This window comes from Aricia agestis, chromosome 6, assembly GCF_905147365.1.
Source record: "Aricia agestis chromosome 6, ilAriAges1.1, whole genome shotgun sequence".
Lineage (NCBI taxonomy): Eukaryota > Metazoa > Arthropoda > Insecta > Lepidoptera > Lycaenidae > Aricia > Aricia agestis.
The window spans coordinates 1,306,812-1,320,649 of NC_056411.1; the positions used below are offsets into that span (position 1 = coordinate 1,306,812).

General features: G+C 36.3%; 1 protein-coding gene across 1 annotated transcript in view; it reads right to left on the bottom strand.

Moving 5' to 3' along the window:
• LOC121727556 (protein madd-4) overlaps positions 1-13,838 on the bottom strand; it is a 316,241-nt gene that overhangs the window by 141,430 nt on the left and 160,973 nt on the right. Inside the window, exon 3 of the mRNA XM_042115445.1 lies at positions 4,593-4,686. Coding sequence (XP_041971379.1) covers positions 4,593-4,670 — 78 coding nt within the window. The 5' untranslated portion in view covers positions 4,671-4,686. The remainder of the gene's footprint in view (positions 1-4,592; positions 4,687-13,838) is intronic.

Below are 13,838 nucleotides of genomic sequence, written 5' to 3' on the forward strand. Positions count from 1 at the left end.
CTAGTATTTGTTCAATATGATTTTGCTGGCTGCAATCAGAGCAGGGTAGATAAATCGTTTGACTTTGAATACATATTTCCATAAATATCTGTCCGTGTTGTCGGCGCAATCCGAATAAAAGTATTCGATTCGATTGGCCTATTTGGATAGGGAGCGGGCGTTGATTTTAAGCAGTTTTTTTGCTCTCTTTTCGCAGATTTTAAAAAGTTAAAGTGTTATCAATTCACTGTTGTACTGAAAATTCTTAGGAGTTTTCTGAATAAAATAATCTTATTCCCTTAAAATGAAAATATATATTTTAGATTTAGATTGTTTTCTAAATCTATATCTGTAGGAGTTACGTGATAATTTTATGAAGTTCACTAGTATAGTGCTAGTATCTCATATCAGTATATAATATACTGGTGTAAGTTAATGCCTTTGCTAAAAAGCTTGGCTGGGGCACTGCCGTGCCCCCAGATACAGTCATAGTGTTGCTGATGATAGCTTTAACAGTTGAACGGTCTCAAATGTCTCCATTGATTTAGTACAAACGTTACATTAGTTAATTACAAGCGACTAAATTGTTACCGGTGGCCGTGTAATCACATATTTAGTGTAATAACACGAATTAATTGTATTACTACATTACTACTGTACTGCACAAATGTCAGTTGTATTACACTGTTCAGTACACGCTAGGTGGTACCGGGGACCAAGGATTACTAAACTAAAAAGTTAACATGGCTTAGGCCTGTATTATTAAAATGCTTTCATTCATATTTATATAATATTATAAATGCGAATCTTTCTGTTACCTCTTCACGGCCAAACCGTTGAACCGATTTTGCTGAAAGGTATTTTTTTTAATGAAATAAACGGGGCAAACGAGCAAACGGGTCACCTGATGGAAAGCAACTTCCGTCGCCCATGGACATTGGACACTCACAGCATCAGAAGAGCTGCAAGTGCGTTGCCGGCCTTTTAAGAGGGAACAGGGTAATAGGGGAGGGTAAGGAAGGAAAGGGAAGGGAATAGGGGAGGGTAGAGAAGGGAAGGGAATAGGGGAGGGTAGGGAAGGGAATAGGGTAGGGGATTGGGCCTCCGGTAAACTCACTCACTCGGCGAAACACAGCGCAAGCGCTGTTTCACGCCGGTTTTCCGTGAGAACGTGGTATTTCTCCGGTCGAGCCGGCCCATTCGTGCCGAAGCATGGCTCTCCCACGTATATATAAGGTATACTTTCAGTCTCGGGAATATTACGATTTATCTCGGAAAAATATACGATTCATGCGCGATAAACGAATTTTGACGCATTGGAGTTGCGGGCGTCATCTAGTTTTATATCTTATTATTGAAACACAGATTAATGCATAGTTACTAAAAAAAAACTAGGCCTTTACATCCGTTGTGGATGATATATACAGTATTTTTCAGAGCGAAGTAACCACTCCTCAAATACTGTAGTGCCTGGGACAAGATTTTTAAATGTCCGTATGGTTGCCCAAGCGCATACGGCATTCTCGCATCATAGTCGGCCTAGTCCAGAGGAAAGAACTAGTCAATACGTCTGGGACCAATTATGAGCGGGTTTCCTCGCGATGTTTTCCTTCATCGTACGAGCGTCCGTATTATGTACTTGAGATCAGAAAATGTCTCATAGGTACACGCCTCCACCCGGGTTTGAACCTGCACCGTCTAGGAGTGCGAACCGAAGGTCTGCCCATTAGGCCATGGACGCTCACATAGTTACTACTTACTACGTAACTTGAAATAACTCATTTATCTAAGTATTTGATCGATTTTGAATTTGGGAGTGAATTCAAGTGCTACAGCTACTGTTGAAACATTTAAACTTCCAATGAGTATTGTTGCTAACTACATGACCTTCAGAATAATCAAAAATAAGGGAACAATTTCACAACGGCTTTGATGTCTGACTTGAGCGGTATTAACTTTGATTGGAGTTTGATTCGGCGTTTGAGTGGCGTTTCACAAAATAATAATAATTGATAATTAATTTTAATGAAACATTGCCCGTTTTATTTTAGCCCAAAAGTCGAATTATCGAAAGTTTTTGTAGCCGTCTAAATGCTTTCAATCCTTGAAAATTTACCCTTGAAAATCAAATAAGTTTTATTTTGCTCGAAGTTAAAATATGAAATTTAAACGAAAACTAAATTGAAAAATCTCGCTGCAAAATAGAGTTCTTGTAACGAATTCAATATTTTTAATTGTATTTTTTTATTTTGCTGGTTATATCGAACACAAAATTAAAATAGTATATTGGTATGTTGACTCTATAGCTTTATAATTATAAGTACAATATTTAAATCTGTAGGTTGAAACGAATCTAATATAGTGTTCATAGTAATAATCAAATTTTCTGTCTTTGTTATCAACTTATCACATTTTGTTGACGCGGACGAAGTCGCGGGTAACAGCTAGTAATAATAATATGAATAGTACGGGAGCCCTAGAAACATTTTTTTTTATTGCTATCAAGCAAATTTTTTGTGAGTAGCTTCATTTTGATAAGACGAACGACATTTTTATTTGCGAAAAATGTCGACAAATCGTAATCAACAAAACTTGGTTGACTACTGAACCCTATTGGTGTATGGTGGTGTACTGAGCAATTCGTCTCTCTCTTTTCTGTCCCTAAAGCCTATTATTACCTTTCTCCCTTTCCCTTTTCTTATCCTTTCTATATTACCTATCCTTTCTATCATCATCTTCTTACAATCTGTACGTCAACTACGTAAATACCTTATACTACATTATTTGGTAGTAATTTCGCCGTAAAATTAGCTAAATACAGTCAAGCCACTGGGGCAAGATATGAGATGATATACACATACTCGTAATTAGCGCGCAGCAGAATACCGCTTAGCCCATTACTGCACTAATGGTACCTAACGTCTAGATTATGATATTTATATACTCATTATAAATATATTTACTAACCTAAAATAAGCTCTATGTATTTCAAGATAAAAATTATGTTTCGGAAGAAAACGGATGTTAACCTTCCATAAAAATGGAAATCCATAGTTTTAGGCAATTATCTTGAATTCTTCACTTCAATTCACATTCACTTACATACCTACTTCAAATATATTTATTTGTAGTAGGTAATGTAAAGTGTGAAGTGAGAACATTGGTACCACAACATATTGTGTTTAATTAAACTTTATTCAAACTTTTGATGAAAAAGGATTTGTACAATCTTATTCCCATTTTAACACATTTTATACTCACGTTCTTATAAAAGTTAAACAGGACGTTGAAGTTGGAAACACAAAGAACTTTTACCGGATTCGTCCTCAATCTCCGCCGATTTTCGCCATTTGAAAATGTAAGTCTTTCAATAGAAAAGGTCCGTTTTTACATTTTCTTCGACGTCATTAGTAAGTCCCAGATACTTATGAGATATAAAAATTCAATCTACCCCCAGGCTGAACTAATAATTCTCCGGGAGCCGGGCAAAGTCCCGGATTTGTCGGAAGTGGCTCCGTAAACCGAACTTGATCGTCGCAATCCCATTAAACGAGTGTAGCGGCTTTTTCGTAAGTTTTCTTTACGTTTTTAGAAACGCCTGCAAATAATAAATAGCAATCCACGTTTGATGACAATTGTTATTATTTTTCACTATCCGAATAATTATTCTTATTGATATTATTAATATTAAAATAATATAATATTATTAATTATTACTACAATGCTTTCACGCCAGACGACAGCATCAGCACAGATAGTAAAGAAAAAGTTTGACAACGTTTCTGTCAATATTCTGATAATATTATGAAGTGTGCAAGATCAGATTTTGGTCGGATTATTTACTGTTTGTGCTGGGAGCGCCCTCTGCTCCCAGCACAAACAGTAAATCTAACAACTAAACTTTTCGTGACATTCCCTATCCCCTCCACCGTCCATAAAAAAAATGGCGCATCTGTCCACGTCATCGCGGGAGACCACCCTCCCGCGATGACGTCATGATGATGACAATGATTAAAATCAATTGTTTATAAATCACGTAATAGTATTAATGTAAGGGCTTAAAGCTCCTTATTCATACTAGACATACTATTATTCGTCGTCGTGGTTCGGCACAAATTATTCATTTTAACGACGCTCGTTTAAAAGTCGTTTGCACACACTTGCTGCGGAACAATTTGAGTTTACTACAGCCGCCATCATTAGTTATGAGCGAACGAGGGGTAAAAACAGGTGCCAATGAGCAGACGGATTCCCTGATTGTAAATTGCATGTGATTTTTAGCAGAGTAAGCAATAAAATATTAAAATCATTTGAAAATTTTACTTTTTTCTTATGTCAGTATAGAAACCACAGTATAAAAGTTATTGGTACGCTAAATATTACCTAAATACCATTATAATGTTAACCAAACTAAATATAGTGTTGGCGCGTTATCATTAAGGATTACATAGGAGGCCGATATGAACAAGGAGGCCGATCGAATTCGGTCGGATCGGCTTGCCATTAGTCCAACTAGATCGGCCTCCATACATATTATGGGGGCCTTCAGAAGAAACGATTAGTACGCCCTAATTACATCCACCAAAGGTCTAAAGTTCGGGCAGGATACTCACGGCAGTCGCAAGCAGCACGAGCAGCAGCAGCAGCAGTGTCGTCATGTTGTCAGGGGCACCGCGCCGACATCGCCGCATCTCACGTCATCGCCCTCTGAAACCAAAGACATAACTATTAACATTTAATTTCACTAAGGCCGGACATAGACGGACCACATCTTGCAGTCCGACTGCAAAATGCGGTCGCCGCACGGTGATCTGTAGTTTTCATACTAAATTCATAATATCCACTATACACGGACCGGTCGAGGAGTTCTTGAGCGCTCTGGGCAAATTTCAACGCGACCGCTCTAGACCAGTTGGTGACTTGCGTTCCGTCTATGGCCAGTCTAAGGGCCAACCCACACGTACCACAACCAAACGACAACCACAACCACACCACAACCACACGACGTGGTCGGGCGTATAATTCGTATTGTAAATGAACTGGACCATTCACATGTACCACAGTTTGCAATCGGTGTCTACCACTTGTGTGATACCGACCACATCGCAACCACATCGCAACCACGGCCAACCACATCGCAATAACATGTTTCCAATGCGGGGATCGAACCCACGACCTCCGAGTCAAGAGCCATGCTCTGAACCACTGGACCACGGAGGCGATTCCTACATAGGCACTACATAAACAGGTGTAACAATAAAAACAATACTTAACGACGTGTATGAAATTCTTACATAGAGTTTAATGTGAAAGTAGCGCTAAAAGAGTTACTTTAGACTTTATCAATAAAATATTCTCTAAATCGACGTCACGAATCTGGCCATACAATAATATTGTAAAAATTAGAGCCACCAGTACTAGCCAGTAAATTCGTTATGAGCCCTAAAATTTCTGGAGTCATGCAATAGGCTATGAACCACTTAAAAGTTATGATGGTCTTTCTTTAATTTTATTAACTTGAAGAACCCAATCCTTGTAGGGGAGAGGGGGGCTAGTTCTAACAGATTTTAAATATTGTTATTTATCTTCTTAATTTGAAAACTTTATGTTATTATTTTTATACCCGAGTAACGGAAATTTATATGGCATGCATATACTAAGCTAAAAATTCAACTAAATTACTTGGATTCGAAGGGAGACGCATTTTTTTAAAAAAAGTCAGCGGTTAAAACTTCCCCCGCTTCGGGGGTAAATATTAACAGTGACGGGGTAAGTATCCATCCTGAGCTGCTATGGATTCTGGTGGACTGCTTGCAACAAAAATTGAATCAGATCCTCGGAAATATGAACATCGGTGGTATGGTTTTGCCGATACCGCTGTCGCCAGAGTGATCCACATACCTCTTTCGGCAGATGTGGCAGCTTCAACTGGCTTGTAATACTAAATATTAACGGGTTAATACTTACCCCGTTCCATTGGTTAAAACTAGCCCCCGAGGACCTTTTTGGATATAACTAATTATTTAAAAAAAAACCATAGGTATATTTAATCAAATAACATGGAAATATAATTAACAACTAAATAACCATTAATTATATAAAAATCTGCAATCTCAAAACCAAAAAATTAAAGCATGAATCAAAAAATTCAAGACGTAAAAAAGTCCGCTTACCTGTATTTTTGCATCGACGTACAATAACTTTACAACACGGCGGCCGGTGGGCAACTCAATTGTCGCAAATCGTTCGCTGACGTCGCCCGAACTTATAACGTTGAACGTCTTAACGTATCGTCATTTAATTTAGTAGTTATAGACTTGTTAATACTTACCCCTGTTAAATCTAGCCCCCCTCTCCCCTACTACGAATCTCAATTTTGAACCATTTTTCATATATGAAAAAGAGTCATCATTTATCCAACAACAGCACCAGCTAAGATTACTGGAGTATTGACAAAACTGTCAATTCAACTGTGAAATTCCGACTAACAAACACTAGCTTGTTGTTGCTTCAACTTAATCCTTACTTTGAAACACGCTGAGCGCCATCAATTATACATGATGCACGACCAGGCTATAGCAAATAGGTTAATTTCCAATATACCCTGGCCCCGCCCGCCCACCACCTCTGGGACACAGAATAAACACACCCAGAAGGCATGTGCACCTTTTAATGCACTCGCTTCGTGATTGGGTCAATAGACTCAATAGTCAATACGAATACGCCTCGGAACGCTGCAGATTTTTGTTTCTATTTGTACCTAGCCTCCCGAAATATTTTATAGTTTTTGAAAAGAAAAAGCTATTAATATCGATTTAAAAACTTTTTTTAAACATAGCTAAGCTAGAGTCGATGCACTTTAATTCCTTCCGGAAAAATATAGGCTTGCGTGTTTCGACCAGTGATCAAGAGAAAGTGTTTCGACCAGTGATCAAGAGAAAGACCAACCACTTCGACAAACACAAAAAAAGAGCGTCCGTAAGCACAAAATGTATGCAGAATTTAATGTGTGAAGTTTATCTTCTGTGTGTATTTGCTCTGCGTCGTAAAGGCCATGTATCACCGACTCCACTATACATCACGGGCTCCGGCCTCGCAGTTTATTCTGATACAGATTAGAAAAAAACCGATTGCCATTTGGGGCCTAGTAGTAAATTTTGAATATATTTCTCTTACTAGCCTTTGTTTGTCCGCTACGTCGGGGTGAATTATTTTGTTGTGTTTACTGTATGTTGGTTCTCGGTGAAGTTTGTTTGCCAAGTAAGCAATTTGGAATAATTATAAATGATTTTTAAAATTAAGCACACGTCTGAAGGTCCCCTTAAATATTTAATTTATTTTGTTTTTAGTATTGGTTGTTATAACGGCAGCAAAAATACATAATCTGTGTTAACTCTCTAGTTATTACCGTTTTTGAGTTACAGCTTGGAGACAGACGGACAGACGGAGAGACATCTAAATAATAGGGTCCCGTTTTTACTCTTTAGGTATGGAACCCTAAAAACTCAAGTGTTTTGGAATTGCTACTGATACAGGGCAATTAGGAATAATCTCCTTAGATCCTCTGGCTCTGACCTCGCGGAGTTCATATCTCCTCGTTTTGAAATCACTTAATGAGGTATGAACATCTTCAGAATACCGAAATTGAAATTCCGAGAGCGAATTCAATAATTTAATTTTGAATAAACAGTTAACCGAAAAATAACAATACCGGGCACGGGGCGGGTACAAAAGCGTAATGAAATTTAATTTGTACACAAAACCGAACGGAATGTCGCTACCAAGTTGCTGCAGAATATTTGACAATATGGCGAACCGATATTTCAGTGCCGAAAATACGATCCGAGAAAATTAATATTAAAATACCGACGTAGGTAGGTACATACCGACTCACAGTGCCGCCTTTAGGCCCTAGGCGAAATTTCTTCGGCGCCCTCTTACTGCAACTCGAAGACATCAAAAAAATCGGCCAAGTGCGAGTCGGATTTAATAAGTAATTTCAGATTGTGTGTAAAGCATACATAATACTCATATAATATTATATAATTCATATAATATATTTTATAAGCAGGTAATCAACATGACAAGACTTTTTATGAAAAAGCTGATGCAATAACGGGACTTATAAATTCATAAAAAGCTCTTCTGTAATTTGCATGCGGGAAGGGTCCAAATTGTGGATATGTTCAGTGAAACACTGAATTGTGTGATGAGGATATTGAGTAAACATTTTTATACATGGTGTAATAAAACTAAGCGATCATACTTTAGGTTCTGTATGGGTCCACTGTCTGACTGTAGAGCTCACTGTGAAAGTACTAGCGCTGAAAGATACTTTTTTTTATTTTGTATGGGAAAATTCATAACGGTCGGGCGCTTGCCCACACAAATCATAAAAAAATGCTCTTTCAGCGCTGCTACTTTCACAGTGAATTCTATGCAGGGGATACACACCCTAAAGTATTATCACTTAGTTTTGTTACACCCTGTAAAATCCAGTTATTCTACTAAGTTACTAAAATTTTATTAAAAACGAATCGTTTTTAATAGAATTATTGGTTGTTGGACGTTGGTGGAGGTCAGATAATTTAAAATGTTGTCTAGTCTATTATTTGTATGCTGTTTGTTTCTTTGTTTAACTTTTCTAGAGTATTTTTTCCTTTCTGTGTTATTTTAAAACTACTTGTTAATGTGGCTGTAAGTTTTCCTAAGTAAATAATAAAAAAATTGACTTCCTCATGCAAATTAATTACAAATAATGTTTTTTGGTACAATAACGTTCTCAAACATCCAAAGGGACATTTCGTTTCCAAATAACACAAGCGTGAAACATCAGCAAGTTTCACCCGAAATGCCATAGGTATGAACTAAATGTATGGCCCTGACACGAATCAGGGCACAAGGGCTGCCAACAGCGCTGACACACATACAGTTACATGCTTCCTTAGCTCGTATATTCCACCCGCTAAAGAGGCATTTTAGGAATTGCGCCAACGATGCCGAATATTCGGCGACTTAACTTGTAAACATGTTCTAACCAGGAGACATGTTTGTGTCCCTAAGGGCAGTTTACACCAAAACGAAGCACTTTAGCCAAAAAGTACGAGTTATTTTATTGTTATCATTTAAACTTTGGCAATTGTTATATTCTCATACTTTTTTACATGGTATCTAACGAGCATAGGTGTAGAGACTGGAGAGGGAAAAACATATTTTGTTTTTTAACATCATACATGGAGTGTGTAATGCGAGTAAAGGAAAAAGGGAAGTACTCTATGATATAATATAAATTCCATTCAATCAATTTTATCCCTATTTGAAGTAAAAGCCAGTCAACACCGTGACCTGATCGAAATTTTGTAATATAGAAGTGGCGAATATAATATATGCCTGCTCATTCATTTTCATTCCTGGCGGCACTCACAGAGTGTAAGTTTTTCTTCCAACGGTATAAGATGACCAGTGCAATGCGGTCACAACACCGAATATGCGCTATTCATTATTGTGACCGCATTATTAGGAACGAGGCACCTCCGTATGGCGTCTCGCGTGCCGTCACAACCTTCAACTTCGGTTGTATTTGTGTCGATAGTTCATATTATACGAAGATGTAAGCGAATGAAACGGGTAACTATAATGATTTTAAAATTGAATTTTTTTGCATAAATGTGCCGATCGGTGTGGCGTTGCCGGACTTCGGCACGATGTTTGTGTGCGTGAGACTAGACGTATGCGAAATAATTGCATAAGTTGCTAAAAAGGGCTATGCAATAGTTTTATCGCGGCAATCCGCGAGTGCCACATGTATTTTTTTCTTATAATAAGGGAAACAATAAGTAAATGCCCTTATGTTAAATGTTAATAAATGTTAGTTATCTACGTCTTCTTCTTACGTCTTCAGTATTACGTCGACTTAGCTGTATGTGAAATTTGATTTTATGCACTACTTCACACTAGTTTTAGGTAGAAATTAGCTACGTTTTAGTAAGCGGTGTTCGCTACGTTGTATAAGGCAGCTTCTCGCTATTCCTAAGTATGCTAAAATATCTATGACTATTCGATGAGGTTTTATTAGAAAGAGGAATTGATTAGAATGGATGGTTTTTTCATGAGAAACACTGATGTCTGATACTAATTTTAGATGTATATTTTGTATTAATAACCTTTTTAGTCCAAAAAGAGATATTTATAGCTCATAGAGAATCAAACTAACGAGGTACATTTCATATTTAAAGTAGTAATATAATATGAATAGTTATGTCTCAGTTTGTCACTGGAACTTTCGTTGAGTATTGCTCTAAAGTAATTATTTAAAGTATCTGACAATCTATATTATCTATAATGGCCGCTGGCGGCTTATATTATTCTAATCCAGTGATCCAATCCAGCTTTATTTTACACTACAGTGCATCCAGCATAGAGTGCTGGATCACTGGATTGGAATAATGTAAACCGGTCACAAATATTAAATAATGAGTTACAAATATCACGGGACGTTCTCATATTATTGTTAGCATAAAAGGACGCTGTTAAGCATTCGTGTATAACCCAGAGAAAATTACGTATTGAGTTATGAATGCAGTTGTGTTCTTTAGATGATTTAGAGCAAGAAAGCATTCAAATTTTACCAACAAAATAATGTGTGACACTAATGCTTAACAGCTACAGCGACCAAAAACCGATCTTATAACTCGAGAAGTATCAAACACCTTCGCGAAATCATTGTAGCAAACCTATTCATACGAACCCCTATAATACCCTCAATATAGTGAAATGAGAGCGATCCCGAAACTATCACAATCGACGTTTGCTTACAAATTCCCCCAAGCTCCCCTGAATCCTTTATGCGAGTTGAAAAACTTACCCCGACTTACCTCAACTTACCCCAACTTACCAGCCGGTGTTACCTCAAGTTACCAGCGTTTTTAGTTTTAATGTACCCGTTGCATCGTTACGAGACAATAGACCAAAAAGTTTATGAAATGGATAATGCGCTATTGTATCGGACTAAGTTTGTAATAATGTTGGATGAAATTGAATTCGCTAATTGAAGGTAACAAATAACGACGTAATTGTATTTTGTTACTGTTGAATATTTCTGTTTGTATACTTTCACATTTTGCTTGTAAAGGGGCTTTCTTATTTGCAGAAGCAGAAATCTCTTGTTGTACTTCGTAAACTCTGTCTGTGTGATGACTGTTACTTTATTGTTTATATTTGCAACTGTAAATACTGAGCTTTGTTTTTATTTAAATCAAAATGAATTACAACAGACGTAGAAGAAAATCTTAGATAAGTATGTCCATGAGTTTCCTAACTCTCTATCGATCGCGTGGGGTCTTTGAAAACCCGAAGTTTGCGCAAACGAGATTTTTTTTGAATTATGCGTAAAAATTCCGATATTTAGGTAGTTTTCCGAAAAGAATCATAATCATCGATTTATTCGCAAATCGCAACTATTTTGACTAATTTAAAGATTGTTATCAAATGAATTTAACTAGTTAATAGAATCAGGCGTTACTTTGCGGAAATCAATAGCTTAAAATTGAGTACTTATATTATTATTTTTAGCAATATTCCGCAAAATAAACATCAACCTGTAAGTAAATGAGTAAGTGTACGCGTACACTCACTCATTTACTTAAAGGTATTATTTTTAGCTATATTTTGCGAAATAAAAAAAAAAACATTTAATTTTACTAAACTTAACTACCTAATCTAACTTTGACTACAATAGCTTATAAGTTATAACATTTTGAGTGATTCTACGAAAGGCTTGTATATTTTATCTGGGCAAATATGTTTGATAACATTGATGTACCATCAAATGCCATTTAGATAATAGCAATCACATCATCGGTGACATCACACCTGATTGAACTCTTCACTCTAATAATAATTACAATATCGTTGTATACAGTGAATGCTTTTTAAGCAGTACCCAAACTTTTAAAAGTAACTGAAATTTTATAACATAAGGGCAATTACTCATTTTTTACCATATAATTTGAACAAAACTTTTTTGTTCATCTCTACTTTATCATTTTTCTAACATAAACTGGCTACACTTACATAAAATCCTCATTTTTTTATTTCAAACCATTTTTCAACCAAAAAAAAAACGAAAATTTTCAAATTGTTAATTAGCCACTTTATATTAAACTTACGTCACTTTCAAACTTGGAAAAAAACTAAAGACGTATGGAACAGCAGATTTAATTTTCCACTTGTGAGGTTTCCTCAGCAACACAGACTTAAAAAAAACATAACATGAAGTAAGTATAACAAAAATTGTATAATAAGATTATTCTAAAGATAATGCTAAAGCCTAAAAGTGATGCTATTTGAGACACTCTGTAAAAACAAAAATAATAATTATCTGGAGACATCTCGGAGACCCGGAAGTCACAAGTCACAATAGTGTGAACGTGGCTTAACTCGTGATCAGCCTATTGACAAAGTTAAATCATTAATGGGTCGGACCCTAATGGCGATATCATCTTTATCTATACCCCGTGGCAAAGGGCGAAGCTTTTGGCTAAGTAATTGGTGTTAGTCGGGGTTACTCATTTCTTCAGTCGTAACTTCGGCTATTGGACTCAGCCGCTATTGTCTTCAAATTAATAACGAATAGCTTGAATTTATGTGACTCAATGTAAATTTTGGGAATTTTACAATGAACAATAATTATTGATTCTGACTTAGCCATATTACTCACACTGTTATTTAAATATTTTTTATGTCCTCAGATGCAACTTGCAAGTCGTTATCCATATCCATACTTCCATACTAATATTATAAATTATGCGAAAGTGTGTGTGTCGCCTCTTCACGCCAGAACCGCACATTTTGCTGAAATATTTTGATATGGAGATACATTGAGTTCCGGAAAAGGACATCTAGTGAAGAGTTATTGAACGTGAAATGTACATACTGAAAGATATTGCACATACATACGACGATTACCCCTACAGTTTCGACCAACGCTCTTAAAGTTATGCGCAATCTATAACTAAAAATTAGAGGATTTATAACTGTTAATTACATCGGTCGTGTCATTTGCAAACAGGTGATAAACTAAACAATATGATTATGAAGATCGCTGATCCAGATATTAAAATATTAATCCCGGTTAAACTAGCGCCATGACCTAATCCAATAAAATATAACGTTCAACAATACAATACCGAATTAATGATAAACCGGCCGTAACTTGTTAAAACCAGATCAAACCGGTTTAAATGAGTCAGCTCTAACGCGGCCATATTAGATTTGCACTCAAACAAAATGGCAGAGCTGTTAATTGCGAGATTTGATTTGATGACATTAAATTGGATTGGCTTTTACATTGCTAAAAGATCTAGCATCTTGGATGGTATTGTCATGGACGCGTGGATGTGAAACAGACGATATCTTTATCACTCCTCATAAACTGCCCTTTTTAAAATGAGCCTCCCCTTATATGGGATCTTAAATTTTATTCATAGTAATTAAATATAATGATTCCTCATTTAGTTTCAATAATGTTACTTATTATACCTTAATGCACATATAACATTATTTATTTAAACTACTATTGACGCCTTTTTGTAATGCTTATGAAATCAGGTATTTAAAAGAGCAAGATGTTAAAGAAAAACGATCGAAATAATTCGCAACCACAGAACAGAAATTTCGAGGGACCGCGAATAGAATACTAATGTACTTATGTTATAAGCTTTTTTATTCATTTATTATTATATTTTAATTTTTAACCCCTAATAAGAAAGAAAAGCATTAGCTAATAAGGGATGGGAAGGATTAAATATTATGAAGCTGAAGTGTTTGATAGATAAGCTCACGAACTACTGGGTGGATTT